At 42.1% G+C, this 21,058-nt stretch overlaps 1 protein-coding gene across 2 annotated transcripts in view; it reads left to right on the plus strand.

Moving 5' to 3' along the window:
* Nucleotides 1-21,058, plus strand: part of CAPZA1 (capping actin protein of muscle Z-line subunit alpha 1) — a 46,573-nt gene that overhangs the window by 3,848 nt on the left and 21,667 nt on the right. For both annotated transcript variants that reach the window (XM_054979879.1, XM_054979876.1), the window contains exons 2-4: nt 11,094-11,157; nt 13,075-13,126; nt 14,098-14,161. In XM_054979879.1, coding sequence (XP_054835854.1) covers nt 11,094-11,157; nt 13,075-13,126; nt 14,098-14,161 — 180 coding nt within the window. The remainder of the gene's footprint in view (nt 1-11,093; nt 11,158-13,074; nt 13,127-14,097; nt 14,162-21,058) is intronic.

Below are 21,058 nucleotides of genomic sequence, written 5' to 3' on the forward strand. Positions count from 1 at the left end.
TCAGACTTCTGCCCGAATTCATTCTGACCTAGCAAGTTTCTTCCTTGGAGGTGAGAGAGGGACACTGGGAGAAAGCCAGGCTTTCTCTTTTTGAATATAGAAGTAATGTTTATTAAGCTCACACTAAGAAAGTCCAAAGACACCTCATTGCATTCCACTTATACACATTCATACTTACGGGTGCCTCCATACATACCTAGGCTGGCTTTAGATGCAGCTGATACATTCAGATTGTAGAATCCTGACAGGTAGTCGTGTTTCAGGCCCCGTGTGGTTTGTACCTTCTGTTCTAGGAACAGAATGGGAATCAGCCAGATCCAGCTGGGTGGCGCTTGTGGGAAAACAGCCTTCTGTTAGGGATAGCCTTGTGAAACTTCTCCTTTCCTTCTTAATTGAAGGTTGTTGTCGGCTGATTATGGAGCCTTGGTGGGGCCTGATCCAGGGACATTATCAATATCTTGGCCAGAGGTAGCCAAGATAGCACCAAAGGAGGGCTGAGGTGAGGGAGGGTATCTTCTGCTTTTGTAACTTTTGCTCACTAGAAACAATGGAGTAGACTCATCTACTTGTAGCTTGTCTTTTCACTTCCTTCAAGTGGACACAATTACTCCCAGCCAAACCCACCTGCACATTTTTGCCTTCAGCCTAACTTTCCATGAAACAAAGATCAGCAAATAATAAGAAACACAGGCTAACATTGCATGTCAGGTAAAAGAAAGCATTAAATCAAGCATGGATAATTGCAAAAAGGCGTAAATTCAGGGATTTTTCACATGTTCAACTTCCTCCTGATTTTCTTAGCAGTCGATCCCCAAGCATAGCAATCAGTTTGGGCACAGTTCTTCCACACATCTGTCCTTCTTTTGCATTTTTACAATTATGGACTCATTTTTTTTCTACCCATGCCTTAAATAACCAGGATTTTCAAGTAAGAGCAGGGTGGATAAAAATCAATGATTTTTTTAAAAAAAATAAAAAAAATGGGATTTTTTTAATTTAAATCGGATTTTTTAAAATTTAAATCGGATTTTTTTAAATAAAATGCTTTTTGAGGAAAATATATTACCATCCAAAGGTTATTCCATCATGAAATAAAGATTAGTTTTTAATTATGTAGAATAAGGCTGTATATGTTTAATTTTTTTGGTAAATAAATTCCATTAATCCATTCACAATGTCATGCTCTTCCAGAGGTTTTTGTAAGATTATTGGGCAGTTTCTCTGCCAACAAGATATTATCACAGATGCTTGGTTTTGCAGTTCTCAAAACTGAATTTGTGTCAGCTCAGCAGAGATCACATGCCTCTTCTTCACAGCAAAAATGTTATAACATGAACAGAGTTGAGAAAAAGACCTTAAAGACAATGCTGCAAATGTATCCAAGATGAGAAGAAATTTAGAAGAGCAGGAAGGGAATACAAAGCTAATAACATATGGTTGCAGTGCTCATTTGCTGCACCTCTTAGCCAAAGACTTAAGTGTTCCAGAAATAAAGACTAATGTTGAAATTGCTAAATACTTCTGTAACAGTCATTTTGCTGTAGCAGCTCTGAAAAGGATGGGTGGAACCAAGCTAACGCTCCCACAAGATGTTAGATGGAACTCTGTGGTGGACTGTTTTGAGCAGTATATCAAGAACTGGCCGATTCTGATGACAGTTTGTGAACAATCTTCATCTACTTGCATATTAAAGTTATACCAGCAAGAATTAGTCTTTATGTAGAAAACTATGATTTAAATCAAGCCTTACTGACTAGTGATTTAAATCGTGATTTAAATCAGTTTGATTTAAATCAAATCCACCCTGAGTGAGAGTGCTATCATCATTGGTGGTATCAGTGATGTCACAGCACTTCCCCCTCTATTTTTTGCATATAACATTATATCAGTATAAGGGCTGATTTTTTTAAAAAGATCAAAAATTAACACACAGGGAAGTTTTTGCATGGAGAAGCCTAAAAGAGAAGCAGCTCTACCACCTATATCTAAGCCCCCCAATTCACGGTCCAAACTGGAGAATCGCACCTGCGCTGACCCAGAACTAGGATGCAGAGGCCAACACTAGCAGGGCAAATTGACCTCTGTTGGGACAAAGTCTGGAGCAGCAGTTGGTATGTGCTTTTCAAACCATACTGCTTTTTCTGGCATCAGAAATAGCTACCACCTCTCCCCTGGGCTCCCAAGGCTCTGACTTTTTTTAAAATTGCCATTTTCTTAGCATTATATCAACCTACCATTGTAACAATACATGAGGCAGATTCTCTGAATTCCCAGCTTTCATTTTATTAAAAAGTCAATAGCCCCTTCCCTTGCAGAGATATAAATCAAAGGCATATCTCTACAATGGAATGGCCTGGATACTTTTTTTAAAAAAAAAATTGCAAGCAGGGGATTCAGAGAATCTGCTGCATGTATTGTTACAGTGGTAGGCTGATATAATGTTAAGAAAATGACAATTAAAAAAAAACCAAGAGAAGGGGAAAGGAAGATCGGGTGGAGGTTCGGTTGGTGGTGATGAAGTCCAGTTATTGGGTTGAAGGTGGGTGGGAGTGGGCAGGCCCAAAAAAACTGAAAGAAACAACACACATGAGGGGGGTGGGAAATCAATTCAAAATTGGTTTCCAGAAAAAGATTGGGGTAAAAGTTGTCTTGAACAAGAAAAAAACAGGGTGCGGGACTGAAGCGGAAACGAAAGGCAAAAAAATGCATGCAAAAATCAAGGGATAAATCAAAGCAATATAGGGCCAGAAGTGATGGATAAAAAAGTTCAGAAAACCTCTCAGTAAGCCATCTGTTCTAGTTTCTCTCACAAGGATGCTTTAGTGTAAGCTATGGTTTGCCCAAGGTTGCCCAATATGTTTTATGTGGCAGGGATTTGCATTGTGAGGTTCCTATAACAAAATCTAACATTTTAGCTGTTGTACAAAATTAAGGGATGGAAAGTATGTGTCATGAAGTTCACATATCTCCAAAATGAGATTAACCAGATCTCACTTTTCAACACTAGTGAACAACACTAGCACAGGCACAAGAAGGTTCAACACAGACTCTTACTTGATTCAGAACACATCTTGAAGGGAGATCCAAGGTTACCAATCAGTAGCAAAAAAATCTTTTCTTAAATAGGGATCAGGCATGAAAGGCACAGTAATGCATATCCTCTCGGTCTGTCACACCAATGTAGTTCTTCATCAATAAGCCTTCCTTGCCCAAGATCTTGTAACTAGTGATGGTTAGTTTACGAACACTTTTCCTTACAGTGGGTACTGAGACAAATTAGTTATGGGACTGGAGAGAGTAGTTGCGTGATGAGGAGTTTAGAACAGACTAAAACAGAATTTTCACATACCACCCAGAACACATCGAGAGGCCTGCAGGATCTACTGCAAAGCAAGTGAGCCAAACTACTTAGAGCTGTAAATCTTCTCTTCCTCTAGTTATATGCTGGATAACAGAAGGAAGTGACACTTAATAAGAGTTTATGAGCATAGTCTAGTAAGTACTGGGAAATTTCTGTTAATTTCATGGAGCATGTGTGGGGGAAATGGCAGTCCTTCCCACTCCTTCAAAGAAGAAAGGGTGAGAAGCAGCAGCGTTTGGTAGGTAGTGCTGTATTTGAATGTACCATGACAAACTAACTAAAAGTAATTTTGGATCATTTTCCTTTTAGAAACAGGAAGTTTGCATTTAATGTTAAATAGCAGCAGTGGACCAAGTACACAGGTCCTCACTTCTTGGAAGAAGAGCAAGAACTATCTGTTTCAACATTCTGAGGTGCCAAAATGTCAGGGAAGCCTGAAAGCACGGTTTATCATATTGTATACACTGGGGCCCAGCTCTGTTTGACAAAAAGCATGGTTCATTAGTTTTAGTCATGGCCATTAAGCCTTTTTTCCTGAAGAAAGTAACCAAAAGTTACACTTTATGTGTAACTTGTAGTAAATGTTTATTTTGCCTACTGCAGAGCTATAGCTGTCCTTACCTTACCTTGAGGTTCTGTTGTAAATGTTTGCTGATAAGTTTAAAGCATTCTGGCTCCCTCTGTTGTAGGACTGTATTTATATGTAAGAATAAGTTGCTGTTAGTTTGATTATAAGTAACTGTATAAAGCAGTTGCATGTTCCAAAGGGGCTGTATTTCTCCCACCATTTCAGCTTCTCATTTTGCCAGGTTGTTCTTTTGTGGCACCCTAGAGGGAAGCTTTGTGGAGGATGAACAAGGCAGGGGAATAGATCCTGGACTACTACTGGTACTCTCTCTGCTGAAATAGATCCTGGTGCTTGTTAGATAAAGTAATGTGTCTTCTGAGCACCGTATTTGTAGCAGTGCTTTAATGCAACCAGAGTGTCATGCCTACTGCTTACAGTTGCACTTTCTAATAAAAGCACATGCTATAGTTTGAAAGAGGTTTTCATCCATCTAAGGGAGCGCTCTGTAAAGCCAAAGGGAGAAAACTGGGCAAGAAGTCTTCTTGCTAGCTTTAACTTGGTAATCTGCATTTTAGAGTAGCCAGGTTTTTTGTCAGGAGCAGAGGCTGCTTGGTCATGGTAGGAAAATATATTCTATTTTTTTCTTTACACACACGTTATAAAATCTGAAAATGTAGCAATTCCTTTTCCTCACTGAAAGCAAGAGGTGCTTTGTTCCATTCTGTTGCATAGACCTGGAAGCATGATGATATATCCCACACAGTACTCAGGTCATATGTGTGTGACTGATTTTTTCAAAGAAAAGATATTGGGGGGGGTCAGATATTGGGTCAGTCACAGCTTCTTGGAGCTCTCTCAGCCCTGCCCACCTCACAGAGTGATTGTCATGAGAATAATAATACATTTTATAAACTTCTCTGAGTGGTCGTTAAGTTGACCTGAAGGGTGGTATATAAATCAAAAATTATTATTATGTTACTGGGCCCACACTTGCAGAGTGTGTGTATGCAGTCAGCTTTACTGTCAACTGGTCCTGTATTTAGTAATATGTATATTTAAAATGCAATCCACTTAACATCATTGTACTTCTTTTCTCTGACCTGGGTTTATATGACTGGTGGCAGAATTATACTGTTTGTACTGTGTACGTTTTAGTGAATCTTTGATGAGTGAATTCCCCTTGGGAAGCTGCTTCCTCATTTTTGTGGTGAGACCATAATATATAAAATGCCCTTTAGTGCCTTGGCAATCTGGCTATAATGAAGAAATAATGACCACAATACATTTTTAAACAAACATTACTTTCAAAATTCTCATTTTCTTTTTGACCTGCTTTTGGCAGTTCAAGCAGTGTCCTGGGAATTTAACCGTTTTTAAAGATCTTATTGATTGCTATTCTGTGTATTTTAGCTCCCTTGCTGCTTTATGGAAATTTATGGTTGAGCTGCTGTAAAATTTCCAGTAAAATATCTGCTTTCGGGTAGACAAGGGAAAATATGGAACAGAACAGCTCCAGCAAATCCCTGAATGCCAGAGATTATTCCAAATTATGTGTAGAATTGCCCTCACTTCTTTACTCAGCCAGAATTCCCAACAGTGCAATAGCTCAGGAATGGAAACTCCATGGCAATGATTATGATAAATCATGAGGTTTGATAGTGATGATTGGGCCAGCTCCAGTCAAACTGTGCCGTCACCTAGTAGGCTAAAGAAAGCTTGAATAAAAACTTTCTCTGCTGTTCCATCTACATGTCAACAAATCCCTGCTTCATGTGGGTTATTGTTTTTGCACATCCCAAAGGGTGTGGGGGGAAAAGAGTATCTGTACAGTCAAAGTTACATATATACAATATGCAAAGCCTTCGAGATTTATTTAGTGCAAGCAGTAGAAGCAACGCCTTTGTTTTTTTTTCTCTGTAATCCCAGAGACTTGGGGTTTTTTTATTCTTCAATACATTGAGTTATTGCTTTTCTAAACTCATAATGTAGTCTTCTATATTACACAAATCCATCCAGTGCTTCAGAGAGAGTTTCTTAGACTTGCTGATCTACATGTGACTATAAAGTACAATTGCTGCAACAGCCAAACGCGCCAAAACCAAATGTCTGGTTTTGCTGCTTACCAGTTTTGTTGCCTTTCTAATATTTCTGAAAGGTTTTGTTGCTTTCACCTATATCCTTTCTCTGGTTCATCAGACCCTTCCTGATGCTGATATATTCAGGAAGTAATTTCTCAGCAGTTTAGGAGCACTTACCATTTGTTTTTGCATTGTGTGTAGTCTATGCCTTGGAAGACTTCAGTTCGGGGTGGTAGGATTTACTACACACTCACAACTAGGGGTGTGCAGGGCCAGGTCACTTTGGGTTTCCCACTTCGGGTTTACCCAAAGCAGGAAAAAAATTGGGAATACCATAATTCCGAAGTGGCAAGCCACTTCGGAATTATGGTATTTTACTCACCTCGGTATGCTCCGTAAATATTCGGAGCATAGTGAAGCGACTCCCCCACCTCCCACCCCCCTGGGGCAACCCCTCCACCCCCCCCCCAGGGCAACCCCTGAATCCCCCACCCACTTACCTTGCGCTGGAGGGAGGGGGATCAGCTGAGCGGCGTTGGCGTTGCTGCTCGGCGGTGGCCATGGCAGTGGCGCGCGGTGGTGCTCAGCAGCCGTGGCAGCGTTGCATGGTGGCGGTGGCATTGCCATGCGGTGGCAGTGCTCGGCGGCGTCATGCAGCAGCCTGGAGCCGGCTGGCTCCTCTGCCACTGCACCGCCTCCTGCTGCTCCATGGCCCCGCGGGCGGCGGGGAGGGCCGGAGCCACTGCTGACCATGGAGCCAAGGTAAGTGGGGGCGGGTGGGGGTGGGGTTGTTTTGATGGTGTTTAAAGGGCTTGGAAGCAGTGGCGGGGCCCTTTAAACTAAGTCCCGAAGCTTTCTGAGGCATTCCGAATGCTTTGGAAAGCTTTGATTCGGGATTTCTGAATCAGGGTCAGCATGTTGGAAATCCCAAATCTTTATGGATCGGGTCCGATTCAGGAATTTTTCCTGAATCGGATATCTGAACTGCATACCCCTACTCACAACAACTACCACAAGAGAAATTGCATGTAGAAATTCAAAATCTTGATCCAGTGTACGTCCTCTGATGTCATCTGTTCAGCTTCAGGTGGTGATCTTATGATATCTTGTGCTGTTTTGGTATCTATATTTTCATCATCGCCTATCATGATGCTTTGTGTAGGTTTTGATTAGTTCAACCACTTCTATAGCTCATAAACTCTGATTCATGAAATACATCCCAAGTCATTTCCTTGTACTCATTTTCTAGTTTAGGTTGTTCACCCTTTTGTCTTTGAGCAGGGAAGATATCTTTCATGCTTCAGGAAGGGTTAAAAGTCCTTTGGTCACAATACGCTGTTCTAACTTCTTGGTGGTTTGGAACATATACTCTCTCTGCTTGCCCACATCAGTAAATTAATTGCATCATAGACCACTGGTGACTCACAGTGACCATTCACATATCTTGCTAGGATGGGTGTTTGACGGATAAAGAAAGATTTGGTCAAATGAGTGTTTTAAAGCCTTTATTATATAACAGAAAGATACTTCTAACAATGTTAGATAAGGGTTCTATAAACATGAATCATTCACTAAACTTTAGTTTGGGGTAGTAGTTAAGAGTGCGGGACTCTAATTTGGAGAACCAAGTTTGATTCCCCACTCCCCCACTTGTAGCCAGCTAGGTGACCTTGGGTCAGTCAGAGCTTCTAGGAGCTCTCTCAGCCCCACCCATCTCATAGTGTTTTGTTGTGGGGATAATAATAACATACTCTGTAAACCACTCTTAAGTGGGCGTTAAGTTATCCTGAAGGGCGGTATATAAATCAAATGTTATTATATTATTATTCTTTTGTTTTACTCTTGTCCTGGAACATCAAGGTTGGCCTACCTCATAACAGAAATAAAGTTAAATTACATGGGGGAAAGGGTGCTCCTTCGTTTCTGCAGCAAATAAAGTGGAATCACAGGTGGCCCTATGGTGACCAAGTGTTGCAACAGACAACCTGTCGGTAGGGTTGCCAACAATCTGGAGGAAAAAAAATCCTACCCCTTTATCAAAGGTTTAATGGAATGCTGTTTACCAGGTGATATTTGTTTTTGTTCCATGAAAAGTTTCAGCTGCCCATTCCCATCAGGATGGATTTGATTTAAATCAAGTCATTAAGGCTTGATTTAAATTATAGTTTTCTACATAAAGACTAATTCTTGCTGGTATAACTTTAATATGCAAGTAGATGCCTGCCTTACCGATAGGTAAAGGAACTTCATTAAAGTATTCCCAAACTGGGTCTCTTTTATGGCCTGCTGCCATTATAGGTTTTTTCCTCCAAGGAAAGAATGTGATAAACCTCAGGTCATACACACAAAAGATCCAAAGACTTGTGCAGTATTGTGCTCAAAAAGTTTCACTGTCATTTTGTACTGCTTGTCCCTCCCTCCTCACACTTAGTTTCTTCTTGTGCAGATCTATTCCACTCCAAACAATCAGAAAAATATTGTTTCTATTCACTGAACTTCTTGAAACTTAGCACTGAAGGGGTTGATTCTGTCTTCATAGGTTTGTAGAACAATAGGATTAAGGTCTTTTTCTCAACTCTGTTCATGTTATAACATTTTTGCTGTGAAGAAGAGGCATGTGATCTCTGCTGAGCTGACACAAATTCAGTTTTGAGAACTGCAAAACCAAGCATCTGTGATAATATCTTGTAGGCAGAGAAACTGCCCAATAATCTTACAAAAACCTCTAGAAGAGCATGACATTGTGAATGGATTAATGGAATTTATTTACCAAAAAAATTAAGCATATACAGCCTTATTCTACATAATTAAAAACTAATCTTTATTTCATGATGGAATAACCTTTGGATGGTAATATATTTTCCTCAAAAAGCATTTTATTTTTAAAAAATCTGATTTAAATAAAAAAAAATCCATTTAAAAAAAAATCATTGATTTTTATCCACCCTGATTCCCATACATTAAGCTTCTGTTAAGGCAAGCATCACAGCTGCCAGGGCCCCGCTGCCTCTACCCATGCTAGAGATGAATGCACACTGGGCTCCAGCTCTGGTAAAAGCAGGATTTACAAAAATGCCAGTGAGAGACTGCTCTCACACTAGCCTAGGTAGCTGCCACCATTCCTTTTTTTCTATCCCGAAGCACAGGAATAAGAGAACAAACCTCCTGGCCTGTCAGGGAACTTAAACGGAAAGTCTACCTTGCAAGGGTGACTTGCAAGTAGAGTTTCTCAATCAAGTTTTACCTGTTAGGTAGTTCAGGGTCAAGACACCAGTTTCAGCCTTTTGAGGTTTAGGAGTCAAGAACCACAACAGAGTAAAAAATATAATTATTTATTAGGTGTAAAGATATTCAAATAGACAAGACAGGCTATGGGTACAAAAGAAAACCTTAGCATTAAGGTCTAACTACACAATCTATAGTAGTTTCAGAAGGCAAACATATATGTGCAAATTACCTCAGAGTCTCTTCTAAAGAGACAAGAAGGACCGTAGGTGTTAGATCCATAACAGCAGACAACGTGATGGTTGCAAAGGAGCAGCCATCTTGCAAAAGAAAACTAGTTTCTGTCTCTAGTTTCTAACCTCTCTCCTCTTCATGTTACTAACTTACTTTAAGAGTGGGGGTCTCAATCAGCCCAGACCTGTTTAGCCAATCAGAACTCCAAGAATTGATGTCACTGTGCTGGCATGAACGCTTGAGTGGGCAGAAACGAAACCAATCTGCAATCTTAGTTCAGCCCCTTTCCACAGGTGCAAGATATGCTTAGTGCTCAAGAACATTAATCGGTACAAAGCTATGCCATGGAGGCTCTGCTAAGGAGCTAAGGAGCTTTCTCTTATCTCAAAGGTCATTGTGTACTGCAAGCTCTGTAAACATTTCTCAGGCCTTCTTCCTTTAATCAAAGATTTTAAGATGGTCACAGTTTGAACAGAAAAGCCATTTTCTTTACAGCAAGACACTTTTTCCTCCAGGTTGTTGGCAACCCTACCTGCAAGAGAAGCTTTATCCTTGATTACTGTAACCCTACCTGCAAGAGAAGCTTTGCTCTGTTTTAAAGTTTATCCTTGATTACTGTAAGTCTTGGGGATGAGCAGCATTCTCACCTTCCCTTGCTAAAAAAAAAAAGAGACTGTAATGGAATTTTAAAACTGCTACCTATTTAATGGAATTTTTGGCTCCAAATTGTATTTGATATTTAACTGTGGCTAAATTGTAGGTGGTCAGTTCAAAATATTATACAAGGTAATTGATTAATATAGCAACCCCAGGTGCAGCAGGTGAACAGAAAACGAATGTACAAGCCCCCCCCCCCTTTTTTTGTTTAACCTGATCAGTAGTCTTTGAGACAACTTAATCTAGAAGATTACATATATTCTGTACCGGAAGGCAGCAAGAGAACAGTATTACATTACTGTTATCAGAAGATCAATAAAAAAGACTATTACTTGCAATTATTTTGTTCCAATTCTTAGTGTTTGATATTGGTATACTGATGCCTGGTTTCCAAGTAGTCTTCAGGTGTTCATTTGCTGTGAAAAGTATAAAATATGGGTAATGGGATCAGCAACACACAATTAATGTACATTTTAGATTCTTAAACATGAATATGAATATAAGAAGAGAATAACACGATTAAGAATTAGATCATATGCAAATATTTAATGTTGGAATAGCTAGCCTATTACCTGTAGGGCTTCTGTAGCAGTGACAGTTTTAGTGACATCTTGCCTTGTAGTCCTGCTGAAGTGGTTTGAGTAGCTGCACCTGTCAGTTCTATCACATACACAACAGTTAGATACAGGGCCACTAACTTGGAAAGATGGACTCTCTCTAACTTGACTTAATCTAATGATGCATATTGCTGTTCAGTGCCAAGAGAAATCATGAATGCAGTTAGTTTAGAATTTTGTAAATAAAGCCACCAGGAACATCTGATGTAGCTATCAAGGTACCAGTTTCCTCGACTTTATGAAATATGACTGTGCTAGAGCTTCATCTGTCGCCACTGTGAATGTTCTGTGGCTGAATGGTTTGAGATGTCTGAGTGAGTGACTCTACTAACGCTCACCTCTTTTATTTGCAGGTGCGTATAGCTGCAAAATTCATCACTCATGCACCGCCAGGGGAATTCAATGAAGTATTTAATGGTAAGTGAACAAAATAGTTCATGCAATTTTTGCCTTTTATTGTGGGAAAAAGAGAGAATAGACCAATATAAGCCATTTTGGGCCTCCAGTGGGGAGAAAGGTAGTTTATTAATGAAGTAAATAAATAATTCTGGGAAATTGTCAATCAAGACATCTGTAGCACCTAAAATCATTGTTTGTGGTAACTTAGCTTATCTGTGTGCAGTGTTATCTGGAACTGTATGAAGCTGAGCCTCTTTGATTTTTCTGGCAGAGAAATGGAGCCTGTGTGTTGCTTCCTGTTTCTAGTCTGTGAGCAGGGTCATAGACTTATGAATGTTTGCTTGCAGCTGACTGAACCATTTGTGCTGCTTAGACACATGAACGTTGGGAATTTCTCTGTTGCTTTTAATAGCCCATGAAAATAGGTTTGTTCAAGGGTTACACTTGATTGCCTAAGTTATACCTGGTTCTGCCATCTGCCTTTTTAGTACAGAGAAGCTTGCCGTGCTCTGTACTTCAGTGTTCCAGCTTTTTTGAAGTCAACAATATATTTTCTAGCTTATTTACCTGACAGAAAATCAATAGCTTTTTATTACTTTGCACATTAGGGTTTTTTGCCTTAGAAATCACTGCTTTTTTTTCACCATGCAATTCAAAGCCAGCTGAATGATTAGTGTGTTACCATTTGAAAACTAGCATTCAGATATATGGCTTTCCACAAACTCAACTTACTCTTGATTTTTTTAGCAGTTGATCTCCAAACGTTGGAATTGGTTTAGGTATGGTTCTTCTGCACATCTGCCTTCCTTTTGCATTTTTACAGTTGTGGAGTCAGTTTATATTTTTTTTTGCATATGCCTTAAATAATCAGGATTTTCAAAGGAGATTGCTGTCGTCCTCCCATTGGTGATGTCACAACACACACACCCTTTAAGTTTTTTGCTCATGCTTATATTATACCAGTATAAGGGCTGTTTTTTTTAAAGATCAAAAATGAACACATGAGGAATTCTCCCACCACCCATACGTAAGCCCTCCCCCATGCTCCAAACCAGACAGCCCTACGTGTGCTGACCCAGAGCTAGGAGCAGAAGCAGGCATCAGCTGGGCAATCTGACTTCTTTTGGAGCCCAGAGTGCTTTTTAAACTGCTTTTTCAGGCCCTAGAAGTGGCCACTCCCCCTGCTGCAATTTTTTTTTTAAAAAAACATGTCTTTTTCATAGTGTTATATTTACATATTTTTGTGACAATATATGCAGCAGATGCTTTGTTTTTCCTGCTTTCACTTTTTAAAAGTCTCTAGCACCTTCCCTGGCTGAGATATAAGGAAAAAGAAATATCTTCGGAATGGAACGAGCTAGAGACTGTTTTTACAATGGTAGGTCAATATATCAGTATGACAATGATGATTTAAAAAGATAGTAAACAAAACCAAAATGGGGTTAAAGGAACATGGAGGAGAGGAGTGGTTTGATGATGATAAAAGTCTAATAATTGAAAAGTTGGTTGGAGATATGTGGGTATGGGTGGGATAAAAATGAAAAACACACACATGAGGAAAATATTGTCTCAACATTGGCTTCCAGAAAAAGATTGGGGTGGTAAAAGTGATCTTAAAAGAACCAGAAAACCCTGGAGGGGAACCAAAAAATGTGAAACAGAAACTAAAGGCAAAAATGTGTGTGGAAATTGGTATAAATTGAAGCAGTATGGGGCCAGAACTGACAGGGATCCAAGCAGTCTGTTTGAACACGTTCTTCATAAGTTTGTAATAGAAGTTTTCCCACTCCCAAGAAAGAACTAAACGTGTTAATGAGATCTGTTTTTTATAATGCCAAACAAGTTACGATTCAAAAGTTTACCTGGGTACCATTAAATGAATACATTGAAGCAGAGGAACTGTTGCTAATCTTCATGGATATATATCTTTCCTAGATGTTCGGTTGCTGCTTAATAATGACAATCTTCTTAGGGAAGGGGCAGCTCAGTAAGTACTCCTGCTGTTTTTTTTAAAAAAAGAAACAAAACACAATATAAAGAACACTGTGTGCTTTAATGTTAGTAGTATCATACACTTACAAGTCTCTTTAAAGTGGCATCATTATCCATAGAACTACTGCTGTCTGGATATTTTTTGTAGTTTCCTACTGGGAGTTTCTCTAATAGTACAGCTGCCTTAGTTCTGCCTTAGTTGCTCCTCCTGTCATTTCTCCTGGTAGTGTGGAAAGGAGTCCAAAGTGGTATTAGTGTCTGTTTTGCTTTATTAATGAGTGGAGAAGGGACACTAGGTATGTTTCTTGCTTTACATACGAATAATAACTGGGAATGTGGTTTGTACTTCTTAATTCTATGTGCCCAAAGACATTTTAGGCTCCTATGCTACAAACAAACTGCTTTTGAAAGCTAAAGCAGACTGTGGTGTGACATAAGGGTCTGCTATTCAACAAAATAACTTCAAAATCCCTACTAGGTATAGTTAAAGCTTCTCTTTACATCGTGGCCAAAATGGATTTAAATGAAAAGTTCCATTTTGGTAGACTGTAGCCAGCTATGTCTGCTTGTGAACATTACAAATGTATTAGCTTTTTATACTTTCAATTCTTACCCTTTCAACAACTACCCTTAAGCTATACTGTCAACTTATTGTCTTCATTCCTTAAGGTTAGTGATGATGATGCATTCTGACATCTATGTTGGCTTCAGCTATGAAATTTGTTCATGAACAGGTGTTTGTACAATAAAGCATGAAATGGGATTGGGGGGGAGGGGGTTGATGTAATTGTTTCCAATACCAAAACACTGTTCTCCTTTATAGGCCCGTTAGTTATGAAAGTCAAATTCTCTCCACACTGGAAAAATACTTAAGTTTATAACTGATACTTTTGAAAACAGTAGGACTTGAGAATGTGGTTTTGCAGAGAATCTAATGTTAACTAATTCATGTTCTGTCTTTGACAGCGCATTTGCTCAGTATAACATGGATCAGTTCACTCCTGTGAAGATAGAGGGGTACGATGACCAGGTAAATGAAAATCCACTTGCCCCCAGTGATCGTGTATTGTACTTTTCAAGTAATTAGATATTTGGACCCCTTTTTACAGAAGTTTGGATAGAAAGTTGCAATTAACACAAACTTGACCACTGATTAGCTTACATATTTTCTTTGAATGTTGTGCTCAGAAAATGGCTTATTGGAATTCTTACAGGTCAGTTCAGAGTGTGGCCTACGTCTGCCCTACGTCTGCCCTCAAGTGTGTGTACAAAAATAAGCATTTTTATGATCCATTATTTTAATCATCTCTCTCCCCATTTTAAAGCACTATCCAAAACAGCAGTAGTGCTTTAAAATATATCAGGGGATTGAAGAATTTGGACATATGTTGGATCAAGCAAAACATTCCAGTTCAGTTCAATAATACAGAGCAAATTCGGTAAAATTCGGCTATTGTTGTTTCCTATGGGAAACTCAATTCGGGGTGATCCAGTGGCCGGGGGGAGGGTGCATTTTTGAACCAAATTTCATCAAATTTGCAGGGGACCTACTCCTATCTGTCTTCTAACTAACCCCTAGGTTTCATGAAGATTGGACTACAGAGGGCCATTTTATGCCCCTCCAAAAGGTGTCCCCAGCCACTTCTAATCTCCGTTATTCTCTATGGGAAAAACTATGGGGGCTATCCAGGAGGCTGGGAGTGACATTTTGCAAGCAATATCCACTGATTTGCAGGAGACCTATTCCTAAATGTCCTCTAAAGACTCTCCCCTCCAAGTTTCAAGAAGATTGGACCCTGGGGTAAAATTCTGTGGGTCCCTGAACAAGGTGCCCCCATCCACTCCCATTTGTTCCTGTTTCGGGGGGGGGACCCAAGCTGACTCCTACTGCAGAAACACATGGACCAAACACCTCAACAACACCCCCCCAGAAGAAGAACAACTAACCATTGAACACCACACTAACTTCTGTGCCAACAGAAATCAGAACCCAGCAAAAAACACCAACCAACTTCTTCTAAGAAAGAGCAAGTCCCAATAGCAGGGGAAAACTGCCCTCCCCCCCAAGAACAACCATCAAAAATGTATCGCAACAAAGAAAGTACCTACAACACGAGAAAATACCCACCCCCACCCCCCGAAGAAAAAGCAGGAAAATGAACAGTAAATATAACTTCAAAACCAGAAATCAAAGCCCTCCACTACACAAAAGCTCAACCAAAGCATTCCCACACACAGCAAAAGAACAGTTTTTAAAATGCAAAGTAAAAAAATGCCTCCCCCAACCCTTTTCCTCCCAGACACCAGGTCAACCTCCTCCCTGCAAAGAGGGAAAACCCCAGTGAATCTATGACTCTCAAACCGGGCACCAGCAGAAATTCTCCAGGTGCAGCAGGTGTTAGCACAAGCAGCAACAACCAGGAATCCACTCATTGGGCAGCAAGATCCATTTGCATTCCAAAGCAGTCTGAGGTCGTAGGCCAATGCAGTCCAAAGTTGCAAGAGCTAGGCAGAGTCAGGTTTAGTGGTGGTGAGGTCAAAGATGATTTGACTCATTGCTTCCACAACCCGTTACTCCCCCCCTCCCATCTTTTATTGCTGAAGTGCTCATTTTTCTGCAGATCTGCACCTGCCCAGTGTGTGCTCTTCCTGCACCCTCAATTGGCTCCAGGTGCCTTTGAATTGCTAAATGTGCATTTCCCCTCCTCTCCAATAGTTTGTGCTGGATCCTCTTCTGCCTGTGCTCCAGTGGTTCCTGCAATGGGGGAAGGTGAGGTGGGTTGTGGGGAGCTAGTTGGTGTGTCCTGAACTGAGACAGATGAGCCACTGCTGACTGGCAGTGGTTTGCTTATAGCTGAAGGTGGGTAGAGTACTCCTATGGCTGTTTCATCTTTCCCCAAGTTTGTCTGCTTCATCAGGGCTGGCTGTGCCTAATTGACCCATGACACAGGCAGTGTCTCTCAGTCTCCAGGTCAGAACAAAACGGAGGCTGACTCCTTGCAGCGCAGTTTTTAAAAGGCACTCTTTTTGAGAATCCCATTGGCCAGAGAAGGATAGCTCCTGCACTGATTGGCCACTCACTCCCCCCCTCCCTTCCCCATCACTTCTGCCTCTGCCTCACTCCCCCCTCCTTCCCCCCTCCCATCTGGTTGAAAAAGGTGGGAAGCAGTGTTTCTTTGCTGTTCTTTAGCAAAGGAACAGCCTAGCCATGATTTCCAAAGTTTACCAGATAAATTGGTAAACTTGAATTTGGTGTTACTGAATTTCATTAGTTAATCCATTTTAAGTACAGTAATACCGAATTTTCTGAATCACATAAAATTTGGTGATTTTTACTGAATACTGAACCCAAATTGCACCCCCCCCCCCCAGTTAGAAGCAGCACTGATAAGTTAGGATAGTATCTTCTTTGAGACAGAGTAATGGACACTTGCATAAGGTGAGGATTTTTCGCCATCTTGACAAGCTGTTGGTATTGCAGTTACATGTTAGTGAGCCATAGATATAATTTACTCTTTTAGTTCTTTCTCTCCATAAGCATATCAGCCATTATATTTTAGATTCCTTTGGGATTTGGGTTATATAATGATTTCTAGAGTGCCATCTTTGCTCTGCAGAGCTGCACAGAAGCACCTGAGCCAATGAATCATGACTGTGTTCTAAGCACCCTGAATAGTTGTTTCCAACTGGAGAAGAGAGAGACCAACTCCTAATTAAAAAGAGTCCAGTAGCACCTTTAAGACTAACCAACTTTATTGTAGCGTAAGCTTTCGAGAATCACAGTTCTCTTTGTCAGATGCATGGAGGACAAGAAGAAACTGGTCAGATATAGAGGAGGAGAGGGGAGGGAGGAGTAGATGCATCCACAACCGGGTTGTGGAAGAGTAGTTTCTTCTTGCCCTCTGTGCATCTGACGAAGAGAACTGTGATTCTCGAAAGCTTATGCTACAATAAAGTTGGTTAGTCTTAAAGGTGCTACTGGACTCTTTTTGATTTTGCTACTACAGACTAACACGGCTAACTCCTCTGGATCAACTCCTAATTGTGGCTTTAACAAAGCAGAATTTCAGTTCCTGGGTTTCAGTTTATACAGTATTGCCATAGTTACACTCTGGCAAACGTATGTTGTTTGTAGAGAAAGGGAAATTTGTGCCCAGAATGACACAGGAATGTCTATCCTGGAAGAAGTTATAGAATTAACAATTCTCCGGTGGTCCTAGGAGTGGGGCAGTCCTTACTTTTGGGATATAGCTCCTCCTCTCCGAAGGCAGGGTCAGTCAGCTGATTTTGATCCTGGAGGGGAGGGGCTTGTCCCTGGAATCACCAAGTTTTCTGGCCCTGCCATCCGAGCAGGACGTCTTCAGCAACGGTCTGCGGAGCGCAGTGATCCTGGTGAAGAAGAAACTGCCAGAGATGAGCCGGGTGTGGTGGCGCGCGCCTATAATCCCAGTACTCAGGGAGGCCAAGGCCACAGGCAGTGAGGAGCTCGCAGGGGAAAGGAAAGGCCCTACCACCTACCCCACACCCATTTCGCTCTGAGTGACAACGAACATTAGAGCCGACGGCCCTAGGTTCCACGGCCACAACCGCAAAACTCCACCAAGGTTCCCCACCTTCGGGTTGGAAGGACCCCCCCCCCGTCAGAAGGCCAGAGGGTCCGGTATTTGAGTCTGCGGTAGCCTGTTGTAGAGACCGATATTATCGGGAACTCCCTCAGGCTTGGAAGGAGCAGCCTCCAGCGGCAGCAGAGGACCTGCTCCAACCCCAGCAGCCCCAACTGAACCGCGGTAAAACCGATTCTGCGAGTAATGGGGGCAGCGAAAGGAAGGAGGGAGGAGAAAAGAGTAGCAGAAGCCTCAGAGCCAGCTTGCTCTAAATAAAAAGGAGCCCTCCTTTATTTCTCTTTCCTTTCAGCTGGGACTTGTGAGGTACGCTTTCACTTTCATTTCTCCTTTTGGAGGGAAAATTTCTGTTGGCAAAATGTCAGCAAAGGCAGGCCTAGCCACCTCACAGGCCTCAACGAGCATAAGCTTGCGGCCTAGACTTTCTAAACTCACAGGCCTCAGCCCCTTCTAGGCCTCTCAACAGGCCAGTGAAAGAGAAATGTCCAAGGGCCTGGATGGCAGAATTCAGCAAAGGCAGGCCTAGCTACCTCCCAGGCCTCAAAGAGCATATGCCTGTGGCCTAGATTTTCCAAACTCCCAGGCCTCAGCCCCCTCCTGGGCCTCTCAACAGGCCAGTGAAAGAGAAATGCCCAGGGGCCTAGATGGCGGAATGTCAAGAAAGGCAGGCCTAGCCATCTCCCAGGCCTCTAAAAGTGCAAGCCTACGGCCTAGACTTTCCAAACTCCCAGGCCTCAGCCTCTTCTAGACCTCTCAATAGGCCAGTGAAAGAGAAAAAGCCCAAGGGCCTGGACCCGTCAGGCAAGAATGCCTGGAAAATTTTCTGCTGGTGGTAGGTCAGCAAAGGCAGGCCTAGCCTCCTTCCAGGCCTCAGAGAGTGCAAGCCTGCAGCCTAAACTTGCCCAATTCCCAGGCCTCAGCCTACTCCCGGGCATCTCAAGAGACTAGTGAAAGGGAGAAGGTCTGGGGTTTGCATCCACCAGGCAAGGAAGCCTGAAATGAGTTGCTGTAATGTTGTGGTTAAGTGCTGGGACATGAATCATTACCCTGCTGGTTCGAGTCCCATAATTTCTTGAACTCAGTGGCTTACCTTGGGTCAAAATCTTCCCCTAGCAGTTCTGGGGGAATAATGATGATTCTGACCTTATTCCAGCCCCTGACTGTGATATCACAGTCCAGGCAAGCCAGATCTCATCAGATCTCAGTACCTCAGTAGGGCTGGCCTTGGTTAGCAATTGGATGGGAGACCTCCAAAAAAGACCAGTGTTGCAGAGGCAACTATGACTGGATGACATTTTCCACCACTAAGGGGAAAGAAATTACATGCCCCCTATTTACATAGTCGCAGCCATAGTTACTATTTAACAAATGAACTGGCATGGCCCAGGATGAAATAAGGAATTCAAAGAGGTCCTGAAGGCACACCAATAAATAGTCTAGCGGCTAGACTCTCAGATGGGCAAGAGAGGCGTTCCAGTATGGGAGTCTGACTCCAGATACAGAGGAGTTAGCCGTGTTAGTCTGTAGTAGCAAAATCAAAAAGAGTCCAGTAGCACCTTTAAGACTAACCAACTTTATTGTAGCATAAGCTTTCGAGAATCACGTTCTCTTCGTCAGATGCATGGAGGGCAGAAGGAAACTGGCCAAATATAGAGGAGGAGAGGGGGGGAAGGAGGAGAGGGGGGATGTAAACAACTCCTTTGATATGGTTCTCTTTGTCAGATGCATCTGCCGGGGAGGACTGTGGTTATCGAGGGCTTGTGCTGCAGTGCTGCTGAACTCTTTTTGATTTTGCTACTACGGACTAACACGGCAAACTCCTTTGAATCTTTACACAAGCAAACTGATCCACACACCAAAAGGAGCTGTCTGCATCTCCATATCAAAGGCTACAAGTGTTTATATACCAATGCCCAAAGTATGGGCAATAAGAAAGAAGAGCTTGAGCTTCTATTGCAAACAGAGGGCTATGACATAGTAGGAATTACTGAGACTTGGTGGGATGATTCCCATGACTGGAATGTGCTAGTGGATGGGTATGAGTTGTTCAAGAAAAACCGGAAGAGTAGAAGAGGAGGTGGAGTGGCGTTGTATGTGAGGAGAGGGCTTGATTGTCAAGAAGTTATGGAGAATGGGGCGGACAGCCTGGTGGAAAGTATATGGGTAGAAATAAGGGGAGGAAGGACAAAGTGTATTGTTGTTGGAGTCTGCTACAGACCACCCGACCAGCGAGAAGAAATGGATGCTGCCCTCTTTGAACAAGTTGGCAGAGTATCCAGACATCAGAACCTTGTAATTATGGGTGACTTCAACTTCCCTGATGTCTGCTGGGAGACAGGCTCAGCAAAGCGTCATGAATCACGCAATTTCCTGACCTGCCTGGCCGATAACTTCCTTTTTCAAAAGGTGGAGGAAGCTACAAGGGGCTCGGCCATACTAGACTTGATATTAACCAACAGGGAAGAATTGGTAGATGAGATGAAGGTGGTGGGGACCTTAGGGGGAAGTGACTATGTCCTTCTTGAATTCCAGTTGCTGTGGGGAGCCAAGGAAGTTCGTAGCCAGACTTGTAGGTTAGATTTTCGTAGGGCCAACTTCGATGAACTCAGAGGCTTGATGAGAGTCATTCCATGGGGGAGTGTGCTGGAAGGAAAAGGAGCGAGTGAAGGGTGGGCCATTCTCAAACATGAGCTTTTGCAAGCTCAAACCTTCACTATCCCAGCAAGACGGAAACATGGTAAGGGCTCCAAGAAACCAATGTGGATGCACAGAGAGCTCCAGAATAAGCTAAGGGAGAAAAAGGGAATGTTCAGGAAATGGAGAGAAGGACAGACCTCTAAAGGGTATATGAGGGTTACTAGGTACTGCAGATCAGCCATCAGAGAGGCCAAAGCTCAGTACGAGCTGGGTCTGGCCAGGAGGGCTCGCTACAACAAGAAAAACTTCTACAGATATGTGAGAAGCAAACGCAAGGTAAAAGAGGCAATTGGACCACTGTTGGGAGTAGATGGAGAAACTCTGATGCAGGACAGAGAAAAAGCAGACAGGCTTAATGACTTTTTTACCTCTGTTTTCTCCCTGAAGAACTCAGGCACATCTAGAGATAGTAGAAAATGTGGCAGGACACCTGAGTGGCTAATTGACATTGACAGAGAGGTAGTGGAGAGGCATCTGGCTGCACTGGATGAATACAAATCCCCTGTGCTGGATGGGGTGCACCCAAGAGTGCTGAAAGAACTTTCCAGAGAACTTGCCGAACCCCTGTCATCATCTTCAAGGCCTCCTGGAGGACTGGAGATGTGCCA

The sequence above is a fragment of the Eublepharis macularius genome, chromosome 5, assembly GCF_028583425.1.
Source record: "Eublepharis macularius isolate TG4126 chromosome 5, MPM_Emac_v1.0, whole genome shotgun sequence".
NCBI lineage: Eukaryota > Metazoa > Chordata > Lepidosauria > Squamata > Eublepharidae > Eublepharis > Eublepharis macularius.